General features: G+C 35.7%; 1 protein-coding gene across 2 annotated transcripts; it reads right to left on the bottom strand.

Annotated features, from left to right (window-relative positions):
• Positions 1-943: 943 nt before the first annotated feature.
• Positions 944-19891, bottom strand: LOC149794778 (protein phosphatase 1 regulatory subunit 3B-like). 2 transcript variants are annotated; one of them, XM_089964426.1, is made up of 2 exons: positions 19782-19891; positions 944-9206 (listed from the first exon to the last, which is right to left on the bottom strand). In XM_089964426.1, the coding sequence occupies exons 1-2, from the start codon at positions 19786-19788 to the stop codon at positions 8209-8211; spliced, it is 1005 nt and encodes a 334-aa protein (XP_089820552.1). In that variant the 5' UTR covers positions 19789-19891; the 3' UTR covers positions 944-8208. The 2 variants fall into 2 exon arrangements, with proteins under 2 accessions (XP_089820552.1, XP_089820551.1); XM_089964425.1 differs by lacking the exon at positions 19782-19891 and adding an exon at positions 13224-13446.
• Positions 19892-20613: the final 722 nt, after the last annotated feature.

Below are 20613 nucleotides of genomic sequence, written 5' to 3'. Positions count from 1 at the left end.
GTGTTTTATATTTTATTATGTAATATGTTGGTGTTTTGCATATTATTGTAATATGTTTCTGTGCTTTGTATTATTTTATGTAATATGTTAGATTATTTTGTATTATAATTTTTTTAAATTATATACATAGTGCCACCTCTTATACTTCAGTGTCAATTAGTAAATAATAATATGATGGGTTGCAAAGTGCAGAGAGAACTGAACTTGGACTTTACGTGTTGCTGCAAAAGACAGTTTGTGCCCTGATTAATCCTTTTACAAACTCATAAATGTGTAAAAGATTTGATTCAATATCAAAGCAATCATTTAACACTAGGCATGTTTACGATTCAGTGGTAGTTGCTCTCCTTTTCGTAGCACTATTTTAACTACAAAATTTCACAAACCAAACTGCATTAGGTAGCTAAGTGGATTAGGATGGTTTGACTTTCTTCTTACATTGTAGGTGTGCAAAGAACATGATATTATTGCTTATTTATTTATTTAAGTTTATGTGATGGGGATACACCATTTCAAGATTTCAAGCCTCAAATATAGCTGGATTCTTGTGACATTCCGTCAAGAAGTTTTGAGAATAAGACGCAGGAACGAAGTTGAAATAGCAACATTTCCACGTGCATGGAGATGTGTGTCTAATTTTGGAGTAGGTTTATAAAAATTTCATCCATATTGCTACAATGCCTGCAGCGCAGCAGTATATAGTGATGTCAAGAACTGGGGCATTATGTCACAGACATGTAGCATGATGTCCCACCCAGTCACATTATCATGACACCAGACCGACCAGTCCTAACACTAACCTGATAGTACCATTTTTGTGAGTTTTTGGTATGACTGAACCGAGGTTCAAACCCATAGAGATGTGTGCATGAGTGTGTGTGTACATGAGAGAGAGAGAGAGTGTATGTGTGTGTGTGTGAGACAAAGATTCAGAATAAACAAGTATGCTTTTATATATTTATTACCTCATTGATCAACAAACATAATTGTATACTAATAACTTTGTGTGCATTATCTACAAGAGTTTAAGGTTATGTGTATACATTCGCTTTCAAAACTCCTTCTAATTACTGCATTTGATCGAGAAATGTACTTGTGATTAAACTTGCAGAATATCTTGTAACAAAACCAGATACCAAATAGTTTGACTACATTGATCAAACTGTAACTAATCAAACTAAGAAATTCACTAAAGACCATACGAAAGGCATTATAGAAAAATGTAAGACTATGAATATTTACACTGACAAAACCTTTACAGGAATCTCGAGTCAGTTGCAATATTTTAAGTCATTTTACTAGCACACACAAGAACGTTGAGGTCAAAGATGTGCAAAAAGTTTAAGCATTTTTATATTATAAAATATACTGAATATGCAAGTAACAAATACCCATTACATGTCAAGTTCATACTTCACAACCTAGCATATCACAGATGGTAATGAAGTTGTCTATGATCTCAAATTTACCCCTATAGTACCAACACCTCGTCTTGAATAACTGAACATTTTAAAAACACAAAAATTTCAATAATTTTCTGTGATATATATGTACATTTGTGCATATTTATTTAGAATTGCATCATTTTACAAGCATTTCACATTTCAAAACCAGATAAATAGCACCATTTCTTGTAATTTATTTTATTCAGTACAATGAATTTAAATACATAAAAATCGTGCAATATTTTAAAGTTTAATAGCATAATATTACACTCCATATATAAATGAGCGCAAGAATTCAATTAATAAAAGCATAATAATTACTCCAAAAGCAATATTGTTGGCATGTAATAGGCCATCAATCAATTAACAAGCAAACCTAGTCACACTGTAGTCATTTTAACGTGTTTAATCCAATTTTCAACAAACTTGGATATATGAAATAATATACGAATTACGATTCACATCGAACAGAACACAAATGTACGGCTATATATTTAAAATAATCACTTAAGGAATTGAAAATCGCCAGGTTCCATTATTAATAAATGGGATAAATGCGATATCTTTAAGCAATATAATGCAGAGGTATAAATGTCCACACCAACTAACTGATAAATGGCAAACTAAACATCTGACTGCATTGCAATAAAAAAAATTTTAAAATAGGCAAAAAGTTTTTACTAGTCATGCTACATGTATTTTGTTCCTCTTCTAAACAAGTCTAATGCCTTAAATTTAGAAAATGAAATTCATAAAGCTGGCAGTTTGTAAAAAAAGATGTGTACCCGAGTAATGATGGGGGGCAACATCCAGCTCAAACTAGATGTGTCCAAAAAAATTTAACAAATCCCTACATACTGGTATTCAGTAATGGAGGACAAAGGTGTATAAAATGTTTTCTTGGTAGCTCAACCAAGCCCCAACACTAGTGAAAGCAAATGAACCACCAAGACATTTATTTATTTAGGTCCATTCGTTAAATAAATGCTGTACAAATATTAAATATATACTGATTTATCCATGGCTTAGTTTCATTACCCTGAAATACACAGCTCTGTGGCATAAAAAATGTTTGGTAAAAACAAAAAACAAGTTCATTTTTATAATGCCATGAAAACTTTCCCCAAAATTAGAGGTTATAGTGACTGGCAGATGAGATGAGGTAATGTCTTGCATCATCACGATGACGAGGTATATTTGAGCACACACCACCATTTTCATTAACTGTGAGACAACTCCTGCACTGGTAGTGGTATTAAATTTTATCCTTTCAACTTTTTGATATAATATTGGTTTGAATAGTAAATGTGGCAGAAAATGTAAAGAAATACTTTGCAAGGTTAAAAAATGTCTTCATAGCCAACTTCTTGAGAGTTTGATTGAAACAACTTCTGTTGGCATCAAAGATCAATGAAACAATGTACTAAATCTTGATGGCAAGAAGGTATTAAAGAGAGTCTGGTTGAACAAGATTAAACATGGCCGATATAAGCCATGTATACGTGAGCCATCCTTTAAAAACTAAAAATGTTAGCAAGAAATAAAAAACATGACTATCAAACAATGTATTCACAGAGATTTCATACTTTGGCAAGTTTTTATCCTGGCTTCCAGCAAATAAAATACAATCAAAATCTGTGTTTGCATCCCAAGAGACATTCAGCCAGCATCCCCTTTAATGTAACAAATTCCCATCTATATCGAGATCAACCACTGCAAATATACTGTATTTTGAAGGGTTACCAAGCAAAAGTGTTCAATATCTAAGCAACAAAATCTTTGACATTATTATGCTAGCATGTAATGGATGTTTCCTACATTTCTAATTATTTCAAAGCAAAAACACATCTTTTTACTGGCCATTACTGGTATGTACTGATCAGATTTTTGTTTTTGTTCTAAAGTGCTTGGTCTTGAATGAGTTTTTATTGTCACATTTCTAAGGCCACATCTGCAATTTGCATAGTTGACCTACCATTTATTTTTGCCAACATATCCTAACAAGAAACAATGGGAAAATATGCATAAGTGTAGCAGAAGAAATTGCACCAAAAAGCTTACCTATAAATTCAGTTTTTATGGTAGTGCCTGTACAATTCCAACTTTATTCAACTTCATACCCATACAAAACACTCAACTGCTCATCAATTCCATACTCATACAAAACACTGAAAGGTTCTTCAACTCGAATACCAGTATGAATTACTCAACTGTTCTTCATGCAAATAAGATTACATACACTTCAAAATCGTCCTGGTCTCGTTTCTTTTCCTTTTTTTAAAACGGTGAAAGCTTGGCTAATAATTACCAATAGTCATGTTACCCATGAAGAACCTTTGTGTTCCACATGATCATCACTTGAACTGATTTTGCATTGTACTTCAGCCAGAGAAGCTGCTACCTTTTAAAATGATTCATAAAATGTCAAAATTATGAACAAAACAAACAAGTTCTCCAACAAAATTAAGAAACAAAAATGCATTGCTGAAAATTCTGAATGCCCCATAATTGTTTCAATGTAAAAACTAGCACAAGTTTCAAATTTGTAGTAGCTGATCGATACATCTTGGGAGTTCTATTGACTGACAATTCCTGTGTCAAAATTTAACTAGTCACCAAGTCACATTCAGCCAATGTCAATTAAGGACTCCCTCGCCATCTCCTAGTTCATGTAATTGGTGGCCCTGAGTGTCCGACTGGTCTAAAGCGCTCTCCGTTACGGATCACTGCCATCTCACTTCCGTCTGTGTGGGTTCGAGTCACGGATTCAGCCAATGTGGGTATGTGAGAAAGCTTGCCAGTAGCTTCTTGTGGGTCAGTGGTTCTTTCCTGGTTCTTCCTCCACTGGCTGCCATGTATAGCCTATCGTGTGCTGAAAAATGGCATTCAACATCATGTATAAGGTGGGTATGTTCATCAACCCGTTTTAGAAACTGGTAGTAATATTTTAATCATCTAATTTATTATAAAGGATTCTCATTATACGGCATTATACTCTGGCTGCCATGGACAAAATTACAGCGAGGTATAGGGCTGTACAAATTTAATAATTCAGCTTGCCCTGGTCAATCGAAAATGGAACATGTTCCAAAGTAAAAAGATACAACATGGGTTGTTTTAAGGAAATCAGATTATATTTATTTTACAAACAAAGAAATTTTCTTTTTATCATTCTTTGCACCTTTAAAAATCATGTGCTGACAACTTGTCGTTTCTACTTATTAAAACGATATATTTAAATAGCACATGCAGACAAAGCCAAATAAACATGTGCGTGTGGTTCTGTTTACCTGACCAAATAACATTTTTTTCCCTGCCAAACCCACATTGTTTTGCAAAAAAAATATATTTGAAAAACTAAAAGTTCACCAGATAAAAATTAACAAAGGGATGTAACTACCAAAATTCAGGAGGCACATGATGCTGCTCATTTCTACCACATTCTTGCACCATCCAGTTTGTACCCCCTTACCAATTTTAAGAACATCAGTCATCAAGGATATGAAAATGTACAAAACTTAGTCACTTATTCATTGATTTATAAGTTCTAACCTAATTGTTGCCTGGGGGACCCAAACACTTGTCAACTTGGTGGTTCAAATCAAATGCGAGTTTCTTTAGCAAAATGGTCACCATATTTGCTTGGTAAAGTCTCCATTTTCAAGCAACAGATGTGATGTAATTCTCAGTAATTCTGTAAATTTTGGATTTACATATCTTTGAACACATGCTTACAAGAGTTCCTTCTTTTTTTTGTTCATCTTCATTTAGAAATATTAAAACTAGACATTGTAAGTACTGGACACAGACAACACAACATTGAAACACCAATAATTTGAAAGTGTTGGGACCCCTTGACACCAATCAGGTTAGAAATTATAAATTGATTTAAAAAAAACAAATGAGAGGGTGTGCTAATAATAAAGTTTATGCTTCATTTAAATCCACTGGGACCCAAAAACATATTTGTACTGACCGACCTGCTCTAGTTTTGTTTCTTTTCCTAATGTAATCAGAACCACTTTTTTATCTGGCCTCAATATGCAGTGAAGAATCGGCAGGACTAGGCATACTATACGGGTTGGAGAGAGAGACATACATGAACGGAGTTAATTTGATTTGTAGACAAGGATTTTGCAGATAGAGAGAGAGAGAGATGTCTAGGTACAAGACCTTGAACTAAAAACTGAACAACCAAGAACAGAACTCACAACTAAAATTTCATGTTTTAATATGTTGTAAACTTTTTCATCTCTTTTTCTACTTATTACAGTTTCTCATGTATATTCAAGTATCCACAGAGTAAAAAAAGGTAAATCCAAATCCATCATTAAAGGATTCCAACATGCATGAATTAATTTTCATTTGTTTGGATGTTCTGTACAAGCTCATGCCTGCTTCAACCTTAAATTATGTTAAATTTTCCCAACTTCACTGAGACGAGGCCAAGTTTACCCTGAATACATGTTTTATATCAAACACAGACACAGACATGCACTTTCCACTGTTTAGCTATAAAATATGACGTCAGTGGTCAATAAACTCTAGTCATTTTGTTTTTTCAAGAAAGCAATGTTCTTAATAAGTCCTGTCCACAACTTTTAAATGAACTGATGTTCAGGGGGATGTTTAGTTAAATTCCCCTTAATAATATGCCTTTGATATATATATCTAAGCTATACAGACAACCCCATCCATAAACTGAACACAGATCAAGCCCTGGATCTAAAGCAAATTATCTCAAACAAGTATGTAACATACAATAAACAATATATCACAGAACCAATTCAACAAAACATTTTTCCTCAAATATTCTGTATATGAATTTCCAAGAAAATGCTTTTAAATAAACTAAAATTTGGACAGATCTTTGGATACACATTTAAGGATTAGAAAACGTCAGGCATTCAGGATGATTTTTGGTAGATATTAAACGTGTTATTTAAATTACACAAGAATACCTGACTTTTTCTTTTTTATTCTCCAATATCAAGATTACCTTGATGATTTATCAAACATGTACACTGATCCAATCAAGTTGCACGCTGGCAATCACTCAAATCTGACTATTCACTGCTAAACAGACTTTAATATGAACATGTGACCAGAACATGTAATGTACTTCACACACACATATATATAAAAACATTTGATAACAGACTGAATTACCAAAGCAATCTGCTCCATACTGGCATCATCAACAGAGACTTGTACATTACAAAACAGCTCTATATAATAGATTTTATGTATGACAAATTATAAGCACCATATGACTTGGCAAAAACAAAAGTTTAGCATTACAAAAAAAAACAGAAAATTACAACACCATGTCAAGTAACATCACCTATGGTGATATATGGTTAAACGAAATAATCACAAAGATTGGATTCAGAGTAGCATACAGAAATACAAGGCAGGGACCACTGTCCCCATCCTTCAAACTGAATGGGGCAAGGAACAATAGTATATAGCACTTGGGTATAAATAATGCTAATAAAATAAGTTGACAATGTTGTTGCCTAAACAGTTCTACCAATTAAACTTTGTTGTCTGCTCTGTACTATAATCACTTCCTTGACAACTTCCATTATTGTACAAAAAGAAAAATTCCATTTTAAAAATACAAACATTCACATGATCTTTAAATTTAAAAAAATTAAATGTTCCAGTCATAGGTGCAGCTTTCTTGCCTCCAATGTAATGACTATTTGTTTATGTGACCCATTTTTTTGAGAGACACCCCCACCCTTGTAATGCTAATTTCCTGATGGATATGGAACAGCCTTATAAGAGGTGGACCACTTAACTTGTATTTTGGGAGTTAAAAATTTCATGGAATAAACCCAGGACAAAAAAAAGAATGAAAAGAAAGGAAAACCAACAGGTCTTGCCCAATGCAGATCAAACATCCACAATTATTAAATGTCTTCCCATTTCCAAGACTTGCAAAATATTCAGTTGGAAACTTGTCCCACAAAGCAAGTAACTGGGGAGCTTTTTTCTGCATCAACCTTAATTTCCCAAACTGTATACAATGCTGAATCTACTTAAAATGCAGTTTGTTGGCCACTACACACAATAAGAAGTGGATGAATGAAATTTTTTCATGCACATATGTTTCTTCTAACAGACAACTTGCAAAGTCCTTAACAGTTACATGTAGGTTATACAAAAGTCTTGGGAATACACTCATGCTCCAAGTCTGTGAAATTTAAATTTCAATTAATATTAAGGTCTTTCATTTTCATTTACCAACATGCTGGTTAAGGGTAAAAGTACATCACAGAAGATTTTGGTACGTAATAATGGCAAGGTGATTCAATCAATTCGCCATGGAGAACCTGACAAGATGAACCTATGATGTATGTCTAAACATTAGGTTATCTCCCTTTGAATTGATCTACCAAAACATTCATACATACAAATGCATTATATGCAAATTCAGTACAACCACTGTAATGTGTGATCCTCAAACAAATATTGTGAAACTGTTCCAATTTAGAACTGTTAATACTGAGAAATGTATAACTTGTAAATAATGCCAGACAGTCTGAATGTACTATTCACATTTCAATCCTCGTCAGATGAAACTGCAAACCAACAGACTCCAACATCTTGGCAGGCACTGTGCTGCCTGGTCTACATGTTGTTAGAATACAACATTTAGACTGGTTTTACGTGATGCTTCTAGCACAAGATGCCATGTTTCCTCGAGTACTCGGACCTTTCCTGATGCATATTTGCTCTTTTTTAATGCTGGCTTTCACCAATATGGAGTGGATGTATCGACATGGTTCCATGAGGCAAACTCTGTCCAATTTTGGATTTCATGATAGTCCTGTTGTTTGCAAACTGGATACTCCTGCCGATTCTGTTGTTTGAAACTTGAGCATCGTATTCCATAGTTTTTACCATTATTGTTGTCCCAGTGCTGTCCATTTGGGGTCTCAAAACCAATAGCAAATTCACTCTTCTTGTCTTTATCTACATTTGTGGGCACTGTGAATTCAAACGAAAATGTGTCATATGGACTTGCAAGTCCATCACATGGACTTGCAACAAAACATGCATCGACATCCTTCATCGTTTCCCACGAGTCGAATGTGTATCTCACAAATACTCTTTTTTGAAAACTAACATTCTTCACTTTTACTGTGCCTATTACACTGCAGTCTCGCAAAATTACATTTTCCAGTGAAACACTGTTCTTCTCTAGTTTATCACGAAATGCAAGATAATCTGAGGCAGGCTGTGAAAAGTTAAGTTCCAATGACGGCTGATCAGTAGCCACCGCTGTTGCCCCTAGTGTCAGAGATGCGAAAACCTCTGGACCTAACCTTGGTGGAACATCTGAAGGTTCGGTCATAATACGCACAGTTGCAAGTGCAAAACCTTTATGGTCTGCAAATGAAACTTTCTTACGGGCTTTCCCAGGTGATGATGGGCTTGTAGGAGGCTGGCTCCTGGATGTGCATGACGAGTCTGTCGAAAATGTTTCATCAAAATAACGGTTAGAATTTTCTGGAGTGTTATGAATGATGATTGACTTGGATGGACTATTTCTAGCCTGTGCCAGACGGCTGTGTTGTAAAAATCCATTTCGACCCGGTGTAAATTGTGCAGATTCAATTTTCAAAGCATAACTCAGCAACTCATAACTGGAAGCAGGTGGACTAGAGGACAACAAATATGCTGCAAAGTCAACTGGCATTTTGTTCCATGTGCATTCAGCTTTGGGCACTATCTGTACCATTGGCAAATCTGCAAAGAACAATTTAAAATCGTTAGCGTTTGTCCAATAAATAAACTTTACACTCAAGTCCAATGGTAACTTTGTTCTTTTATACATTCTTCGTACATTGATAGATATATCGGTGATATAAAGGCCATTTACAAAAGTTCCACTTCATTGTCTGTTTTCCAATATCATTAACTGATCAGGTCACTCTGATACATGGGTCTTGCCCATCCCCCAACTTGGTGAGGCACTCCGATACATGGGTCTTGCCCATCCCCCAACCTGGCGAGGCACTCTGATACATGGGTCTTGCCCATCCCCCAACCTGGTGAGGCACTCTGATACATGGGTCTTGCCCATCCCCCAACCTGGTGAAGTCCATAACTTGAATCAGTGGTCCGTCATATCGTATGTCAAAACTGTAATTTTACCAAGTTTCCCACAAGGCCACCTTGCTAAAGAGATAACCTGACAAGAGGAAAATGCAACTTACATAAAATGACACACTTTTAACAAAACAATTGTAACTCCCTGAAGACTTGCAACACAGAATCCTGAATCCTTAGTCTTTAGTAATATGAGGTCTTAGGATAATGATGAAAAGCTCACTGGTGGGCATAAAATCTCATGTTAAAAGGCAACAGATTAAAGTGGACTTTAAAACAAAAAAGTTTGAAAGTACATGTAATTCACAAAATGTATCAATTGTTTCCAATGATATGGAAAAGGCATTTGGCTCCGATTTCCTTGGCATGACATTGTCAAAAATATCTTAATATGCACCATTAACCCTTTAAGCCTCGATCCCGTCTGTAGGCGTGATCCGGTTTCTGCATTCAATGGCCGATCCCGCCTGTAGTCGTGATTTTTTTTACTGCATTCAATGGCCGATCCAGTCTCCAAGCGTGATGAATGTGTATTAGATTCAACGTCTCTGATTGGTTAGAAATGGGTTTATTCCAAGAACTAACAACTATTAAACCAATCAGAAATGATTTTACTTTCATTTGCGGAAATTTGAATTGTTCAGAAGCTAAGGGCTCCTGTTTTGAAAGCGGTTTAACTACACGTGTTCTGGTCATGAAAAATCGTAAATGATGGCGGACGTAAGAGTGATTTTTGATGAGAGCAAAAATGAGGAGTTTCTCGGGTTTGATCTTGAAAATACTGAGCAAGCTGAGGAAAGATATGTTCGTCAGTTGGATATTTTGTGAGATTTCGATTCGGACATGGAAGTTTCTGACACTGAATCGTCCGAAGATGAGGATGCTGACAGCGATGATGATCGAGCTCTTGCGGATAAACGTTGCACATAATTTTGTAAATTCTGTATAAATAAGTCGTGAAAGACTTGGACAAATAGGGAAAAAAAAATACATCACTGTGTAGACAAATTCATTTGCAATAAATGGTGAAACTTTCTTGGATTTTAATTGGATATAAGCAGAGAAAATAAGGTAAGAGTGAATGCATGTGCACGATGTTTACAAAATTTTTCAAACAGGTAAAAACTCTGGGGCACACGCAGCCAGACACAGCTTAGCGCTGCTGGGGCATAGCAGCAGTGATACTGATAACGGGTCTGGGGCTGAATGAGTTAAGGCCAACCAAGACTATGGATTAAACAGTCCACCCTCCATAAAGGTGTTAACAGGTTTTTTCTTATTCTTGCATTCTTAACTGTACATGTATATTCATTCAAGTATGAACACATTAAAGATGCTATAGAGACAGGCGACATCACTGTTGCATGATCTACTTTTAAATTATTATTCAAGACTTAATTTACGGTAGTTTCAGTGCCAAACATGAAAAGATAAACCTGAATCATTTAGACTTCCTGAACAGCTATTTCTATGTATTACAATAAAAAACTTGAGTTGTAAACTTGTGATTTCAAATTTAAAGATCAAACAAAACTGCAACAACAATAATATGCAGTCCTATCAACTTGAAAATCAGCAAGATGGAATCTGAATTACATGGAGATGTACATCTTCCATGTCGGTCTTGCTAACCATCTCTTTCACGCATGCCTACATTCACTAAAGCCACTTTTTTATCTTGTGTTAGATATGAAATAAAAGTGTTCTGGGCAAATCCAATAACACATTAACATTTCATTCTGGTCAAGGATTTTTTAAATACAATTGTAAAAGATTTCCCTTTACACAAAACATGGTACTTTCTATGCATGCCATATAAAATGACATCTAAAAATACTTTCTGAATGAGGCTACAAAACAAAAACATCATTTCTTCATCACAAAACCATAGTTTTCGGAAACTACTTCTGCAGGTTATCAAGAACAAAGTAATTAGCCCCATGCAACCGATTCATAAAGGCATGGATGGAGCAGAGAGTAGATGCCCCGAGTGTAACCAGAAACACCGAAAGCTTATCCACCTACAGAACAAGTCGCATGGGTCATGCAGGCCTTCAACACCTAACTGTTTTAGAATTTGATTCTACATACCATTTAGTGGCAAGTATTTGCTTCATTTGGATTCATATACATCCATATTCCTTTGGAGGGTCACTATTTAGATGCCCAAAGAGGTCGATAAGGCAAAATCAATGTCACCAGAATATTCTATTCAAAATAATATTAATTTTTGACACACAGGATACCACCCCCATGTTTTCATGACTTTTGACATGTCTGCCTATTCTGCTGAAAGCTATGAAAAGATGTAATGTTTATCCATTGGGCTATAGAAATGTAATACATTACTTTGGACTGTTTCTGTCAGCAGTTCAATCGAGTAATTAGGTGAGGTTTATGGCTAGTTTTACAGAATTCACTGTAAAAATGCAAATAAAATTACAGGAAATATCAAGCCAAATAAACCGATCCTATACAAAATTAGTAAAGTTAAACATTTATAAAAAATATGCTATTATGTGGAAGAGAAATAACAATGAATAGGGTGTAATGTATTTTCAAAGTCTTGTTTATGGGAAAAAATTACTAAAGAATTTAGAAACAGACTATGCCAGTAAATATTCTTAAGAATCCCGTTTTAGCAGCTTCGTTGAAAAATTGGGTAACATACGATTTTATATGTTTGGGACAACTTGCAAAATTAGAAACTTGGATTAAGATGCAGAATTTGTTTAAGGTATACGTTTCCATCTTTTACATTATGTATTTATTTGTATGATTCTAACAGATGCATATAAAATAGGATTTTCTGGGTTACAACAGGTTCAAGATGGTCATGGAGTGGGTCTTCATGTTGACATTTTGAAATCAATTTTCATATGCATTTTGAGTCAAAATGTGGTATATTTTTGTACACTTTATGAATATCACTTTCTCAACTAAAGTATGATCGTACCAATAATGTTTTTCTGAAAATTGACAAAAATGCATTTTGAGAATTGCCCACCCCCCACTCATTTCACGTCTCGAAATCACGTCGAGCTGCATCACCGAGACAGCCGAGACGTAATTTTTATCATTCTTGGATGCATCTCCATTGAAAAATAGCTTGATTTACTTGCAAAAACTGGTATTTCAATTTTCATGCCCTATATCTAAATGTGGGATCAGTTCGTAGCCTCCACAACAAATCAAGTTGAGGCTATGACATCGTAGTTTTGCTAATCATGTGATCCTACTCTTGCAAAAAAAATCACTAAGCCTAGACTTTATCAAACGACAAACTGGTTAAACGATTCGTTACACTGAACTGTGATATCGATTTTTTTTTAAGATCTAAATTACATTCGAAAACAATTGGGTAGGGCCATGTTTTGAAAGTCATTTTATGGGTACATACCAAAGATATCGGCTCAAAATATGAGGACTAAGAATCTAACTTCAAATGAAACTATTACACAGACCTAAAGCCTAATGCAAAAGCAATGCAAAATACTCTTTTCTACACTTGATAAATGTACACGAAATAGCTCGCGTGCTGAATGTTAAGCGTACACTTGCAACAGCCCATTCACAATCAGCTGATTATTTTTTTCACATGTAGATCTATATACTTGGATGTAAAATATAAACGATACTAAAATTGTAACATACCTTTCATTTGTAACTCGAGAAAAATAACAGGTACCAAACTGATTTCAATGAGTATATCTTCCTCTACGTGCAACTCCGCAAATGTTGAATGAATACTCCTGCCCTCCCATAAAAATGACGGTATAGTCAAGGTCACCCATATTGAATCTACTTGTGTTGTTCACGTGAAACTAAAAGTAGCAACCAATCAAATACGTACTTAATAAGGTCGACCTATCAGGCGCTCACTAGGAAGGCATGATCTGTGTACACTGGTGGAGGTACGATACCACATGCAAATGGACAAATCAATGAATGACAGTCTGTACTGGATATGGTGTGTACTGAAAATGACAAATGGATGTCTTGTTTTGCATCAGGCAAGAATAAACGGATAAATATCACACGACCTTATTCAGACCAATAGTAGTAAGGACAAATACCTATATTGACGCTATGGTGTTAAGGTATCGTAAAGTATAGCGACTCCCTGTCTACCTGTACGAGGAAAGGATTGTACAATTTGAAAATCCTTTCTTTAAATATTATTATATTAGACCAGCCTAATTATTGGTAAATTTGAAAAACTACAATTGTTTATCCATACAGGCAGAAAAGCATGGATGTATCTAAAATCCAAGGTACATTCAATTAATATGGGGTCTTGAACACTTTCATCATGTTTGTGTTTCAGTCGCAACGGAGTTCCCAGTGAAAAAGGGGGTAAAAACTAACCTTTATCCGGGTGCTGGAAAAGTCCATTTTCAGTCATTAGAATAAATACTGCCGTTTTCTTAGATATTCTTGTTTCCAACGTACTGAATCATTAATTGAATTAACATATGTCTCTGAATGATGACGGGTAGCCTTTGCATACATTTGGTATCGTACCATTAGAAACTTTGGCTATTTTCTGCGCCAACACACAATTGGCTGGAATGTTTGTTTTTGTGGGTTTTTTTTTTTTTTTCGGGGATGGGTTTCTTTTCGCCCATACATTAGAAAACCTTGAGGTTTCAAACAGCTAGATTCGTCTACCCGACCAAGACTACGCGTGTTTAATAAAACCCCTAAGTCAAAATGTCCAATGACAGTTTCAGTCGCAGCTAGCGTAAGGCTATATATGACATTAGTACTACATGGAAGACCTTGAGGCTGGTATTTGTTTTGAGCGTCAGGACACTAGCACTAAAACAAAACCAACATGTGCTATGTCTTATTGTAGGACTATATATGACATAATTTTTGAACGTGTATATCAGGGAGATTGGTGCAATTAATATCTTTCACGTATCTCTGGTTGCCTCCTTTTTTGGGGGCACTCAAGCGTGTATGCCATTGTGCAAAACACGTGTGCATACCGTGGTTGATTTACCCCGTCCAACTTGCGCTCGCGTGAGCTGTCTGTGTGGCGTCAGATAATGTGTGAACTAGCAACCTACTTACCGTAGTCAGTACCATTTATTTAACAATATGTGTGGTTAGTGCAACTGCCCTCACCAATTAGATTAAAACCATATCGCCGCTGTCCTGCGTGAAGATTTGACAGCGACCGTTTAGGAGTCGAGTTCTGATGACATGTTATTACCATAATCACCAACTTTATCAATCGGATGACATCTTAGCGTTTGGGATTCTGTGTAGTGTACATGAAGAGCACCAGTGTGTGCCGTACGGTGTGATTCACTCTCAGATTTATGAAAGCTGTATTTAATTTCCATTGGCTAATTCAAAAGGTCACCAGAACATTACCCCTTAGTGGTCGCTGTGAGAACTTCACGTAGGACAGTGGCTATCAGATTTCAGTCGGGTTGTATATCCATGTGTTACCCAATATGCTGTGTCAGAACTGGTAATGGGGTAATCTGAAGTAATTTTATCACTCCTTACTATTTTTTTCCTTCAGGTTATTATTATTATTTTTTGTTCACATTAAACTCGCGTCTGTGCCAAATACCGATTTAATTTTTGTAACTTTTGTTGAAACTAAAAAACGTTAAGTCGCTCAATTTATGCTCGACGCATACAGCACTTATTCCTTATTTACTGCAAGACTTGCATTGACCATGTGGATAAATTTCAGTTTGTTCCGAAAAACACTTGAACATGCTGTTCAAAATGAATACAAAACAGTGACGTTTGCAAAGCTGTTGGAAATAATGCATTTCGTAAAAAAAAATCAATAAAGAAATAAAAGAAGAAAAAATTAGGAGACAAATCAGACTGGTACAATTTAGTTAATGATCAATGAAGAAAAACAATATATCGGTCTTTACATCCCCTTAGATGTCGCACGTTAGTATGTTTTAAATGTTGTTGTTGTAGGGCTTAACGCCATTTTTCAGCACACGATAGGCTATACATGGCGGCCAGTATTAATGGTGGAGGAAGAACCCGGGAAAACCCCGGAAAGAACCACCGACCCACGAGATGTTTTAAATGTAATATGCAAGCATTTTGATTTTTGTATCTCTCGAGGATCACTCATGTGGCCAATACATCTGACACAAGTTGTAAAAGGAAACACGTTTATGGTTATATTGACGTGTGGTTTCATTGTATATGCTATGTGGCGCTTATAAGCGGGTACATACAGCAGGTGTGACCTATATTAGTATAATATCGATGTTATCAGATGTTTTCATGACGTCGTTATGTCTACTTAGCTTTTCTTTAAACAGCACATTCAAAAAGAAAACTTAAAAACCACTGGCTTTGCTCTACAAACACAATGTATACTGATACCGACAGTAACAGTCTATGTAAATTTGAGCTATGGCTGACGTGGATTTTTCCTAGCGGAAACAGGCCCAACCTACTTTGGCTAACAGATTAACTGCGAAGCGCACTGTGCAGTTTAAAGTACAATACTGTCGTCGGGCATTTCTGCGCACATAAGGTTTCCATCTCCAATACTGAAGCAAAACACATACCGAATTCGACCGATTGACGAAAATAAAATACTACAATGCTTACGATTTGAAAAGAGGCAATTGTCACCAGAATATTCTGTTCAGAATAATATTAATTTCTGACACACGGGATACCCTCCTCCGTTTTCTTGACTCGCAATATGTCGGCCAATTCTACGCACAGCTTTGAAAAGATGTAATGTTTATCCATCGGGCTATAGAAATGAAATACATTACTTTGGACTGTTTCTGTCAGCAGTCCAGTCGAGTAATTAGGTCAGGTTCATGCCTAGTTTAACAAAATTCAGCGTAACAATGCCAATACAAAGCAAGCGATATTAAGCCAACTAAAGCGATCTTGTTAAAATTAGTAGAGTTCAACATTTTGTATAAAAAATAAGCTATTATGTGGAAGAGAAACAGCAATGAATAGGGTGTAATGTGATTACAACGTCTTGTTTATGGGGAAAACTTACTAAAGAATTTAGAAACAGACTATAGGCCGTGAAATTTCGTGAGAATCCCGTTCTAGCAGAAAGCTGACGTTTGGGTTGCAGACGATTTTGTACGTGTGGGACTACTTGCAAAAGTGGAAACTTGGATTATGATACAGAATTTTTTAAGGTATACATTTCCAACTTTTATATAATGTGTTTATTTGTTTGATTCTAACAGATACATACTAAACAGGATTTTCTGGGTTAGAATTTCAAGGTCATGGATCTTCATGCTGACATTTAGACATCATTTTCTTAAGCATTTCGAGTCGAAATGTGGGTTATTTTTGTGCACTTTATGAATATCACTTTTCTTCAAGTACGATCGTTCTTTCTTCATACAAAATGGATTTTTGACCCAAAATAACACGTGATCCAATGCTTACAGAAATGACGTATTGTTGCACAGAATTACCCGACACGCAGAATTGGCCGAGATGGTGGTACATCATTTGGAATGCAAACATCTGGGTAAGGGGATTTTTTGAAAATGAATGGGTTGATCGCTGATGTATGCCGTCATTATTTACGAGACAGCGTGTGCGCGTGTACATGAGTTATGGCTGCTTCAGCTGTAAAAGACCTGTTTGAAGGTAACAAAAAAGCTTCACTCTTGGTGTATAGCTAGAAAAACACAGATAAAAATCAGATCTATTAATAACGGGTACAACGCAAAGGACCACACTCTCTACAATTTGCTAGGCATGGTCGGAATAAAACGGAAATTAATAGCTAGAGTTGCATCGCAAAGAGCCCTGTTCTATAATTTGCTAGGCAGGAATTTAAACGGACGTTAGTAGCTAAGGCTGCATCGCAAGGGCTACAATCTCTACAATTTGCTCGGCACGATGCATAGTTTTGAACAGATATACTTCTTTTGGAAAACCAAAAAATGGACAAGATGGAAATTCGAAGTCCTAACTTTCAGATGATGACTCAGAATAATGAACATACAAGACATTGTCATGGTGCATGATAGCTCTGGCTGAAATGCAATATTCCCTCTTAAAGCTATGCCCCGGCAATCAGAGGACATACGTGTTCTAAATAATAATGCGGGGTGCTTGCAGTTAAGCTCGCCCGTATAAAGCTGCATGCCAAATCGGACTCTTAATAATTTCTTTCTTTTTTCATCGTGTGTCATGCACAAAGAAACACAAATGTAGGACATGAGAAATAGCCACAATTTCGCAGCCTACACCCCACCCCACCCCTGCCATCAACACCAACACCATCCTCCTCAAACATTATATCAAATATGATCTCTCTCCCTCAATGGTTGTAAAAGGAAATTAGGTTACAAGGAAAATAGTGACAGACCGACGGACATGACCTATCACAACATATCGAGAAAGACATAAAAACACCGTATAATTTTGAACATAATTTTTTTCATGAATTTGATATAATTAAAGCTACATTACATTTTCATTTCGAGGCAAAATCACACTGGAAATCAATAAAGATCGCGAAAGGTGAAGTACCATTTGCACGCATGTCTAAGTATGAATATATGTAAGCACGTATATGATCATGAAACAAAACGTTATTCGGACCACCTTTATTATTGTATAAGCCATTAAAGGATATACATGTATATTAAAATCATGAGAGTATGTGTAATAGTCGCTGTAATAATAATAATATGATAAATCACATATTTTCAAATCAAAACAGTCCTAGCACATCAGTTTAATACTAACGATAGCTTCTGAATATCTGAATATCTAAGTTCGATCTATCCATGAACCCTTATATTTAGTCCTGTATATTTGTATCTACTCTGTGGGGGGGGGATGCGGAGATCGTCAGCGTATATATATGTAAATGCATAGCTACGTATTTATATACGCAAATTCGAATGGTAGAAAGTACGTTTTTACACGTGTGTCGGTTATGTATGTATGCATGTATATATTTTTGTCTTTGTATGTCTGTGTTTCTGCCTGATTCTCAATATATGTGGCTAGCTATGTAGACATCTATCAGTGGGCATCCTTATCTTGACTTAATTGCTTGTAAATAATATCCGCCGATAATGCGAGGGTCGCTGCTAGAACGAAAGAATTTTTCATCCGTAAAGTCTGTCTCGAAAATCTACCAATATAACCATTAACACATAGTCCAAAGATTTCAGATTTTCACGTGAATCTATGTGCCAATCATAGTTTTGGACCGTCGAGGGATATAGTCGTCTGATGGACGATTTCGCTTTCGTCGTGGAACATCAAAAGAATCAAGATATTTCATCAATAGTTTCAGTTTCTCTGGGAATAACATAACCATGCTGAAGACATTTGAGATGCATCCATTTATAACTTTTCATATTGGCGAAATTTTTTGTGTGTTCTGAATGAAAACGGCTACATCCAAAATCCCAGAATAATTCCAACGCCGATACAAACTATATTTCCATAGTATTCTGTGAAGAGTTTTCGTACTGATGACGACGCATGGACGAAAGCTATAAGTCCAAGAATGTCACAACTATATCCCAATTAATAATAAAATGCAGCTAATTCTTCCCTGTTGTCTACAGACATATTTAAAATACATTCTTACTACACCTGAGATGAAACTCCCCTTCCCAACTTGAAATCCTTGCAAAAGCAGCCACGTGCCTATTTACTGTACATGTACACAGCCTTGCCATGTGCTTGCAGATAATATCAACCACCACGGGACTATCCAGCCACCGTAGATGCTACTGTAGTAATACAGACTTGTATCCAGCTAATGTCTCCGAAACCTGTCTATACACCCATTAACATGTGATATAACAGATTTTCGTTTAAACAATATATTATTTTGTTTAAACAAGAAAAATGTATTGTTTAAACTTAATGCCCTGTTTAAGGAAGGTATTATTTCGCTAAAACAAGATATATATATATATATATATATATATATATATATATATATATATATATATATATATGGCACTAGCCAGCCACCGTAACTTATACTCTCCCTTTTTCATGTTATGTTCGGCCTTCTTTTAGTTAATAGCTTTGTCTGTATGTAATAAAAGTAATGTAGAGAATATCTTGTATTTGTTCTTACATACTCACGCAACATTTACTCTGCGCGTGGGTACGTGGTTTGAGAGCTGAAAGTACATACTCTGGAATATATGTAAAGATTAACACAAACACATCTTGTGTTCTTACCTGTCATGCCTTAGCTTAAGTTCTATTCAGTCGTCCAAACATTCCGTTGCAACTCTTAATTTAAAGTTAGATTCGCGCGCGACTGTGTTGTTTTTATATTGTATAAGTGTTTTTCTCCTAGTCCTTGAGCATGTCCAATTATAAACCGTATAGCGGACTTTGCCCCGCCCATTTGCAACCTCTAGGTCAACGCAAACAAACCAGAAATTGTTACGCGTCTCTGATACTGTTCTGGATTCAGGACATCGTCTGCTATTACTAGTAACGCTATCGACTTGTTTATCACATCATAACGTGCACATAAAGAATTCATTATTCTTGCCAAGGAAACTCTGATAGAAATTACTCGATATGTATGTGAGTAATTAAGACCCACGAAACAACAGACGAGTACATGTATGCACCCTGCAATAAATGACCTATTTCTATGTCAAGGCCTGCGTTATGAGTTTTAACAAAAACAACACAAACTTATGATGCCAAAGTGTACTAACGCACGTATGCCCACATTCATACAGTGTATTACAGGACTAATTCTTAGACAAGTTTTGAACAGTAACAACGATGAAATTGTGATAAGAGCAAGATGAAATAACATAAAAAAATCACCACCACCCATTGTTAATATAGTACGTCGATCGGGAGAGAACAGTTATATTTGGTGTGTATAGTCAGTTTGAGACCTTTGTTGTCCTTAAAAAAGAAACAAACATAAAACAAACTTTAAACAAATTTAAAGGGCAAAACAAAGAGGGTTTGCATGATTTCGGTAAGTTTTAAGGACATATCCAGGACTTTATATGGCCCCAAAAATATATATCAAATATAGACA

This window comes from Sinohyriopsis cumingii, chromosome 7 (genome assembly GCF_028554795.1).
Source record: "Sinohyriopsis cumingii isolate HCF-2022 chromosome 7, ASM2855479v2, whole genome shotgun sequence".
Taxonomy (NCBI): domain Eukaryota; kingdom Metazoa; phylum Mollusca; class Bivalvia; order Unionida; family Unionidae; genus Sinohyriopsis; species Sinohyriopsis cumingii.
This window is presented reverse-complemented; position numbering and strand designations above follow the sequence as displayed.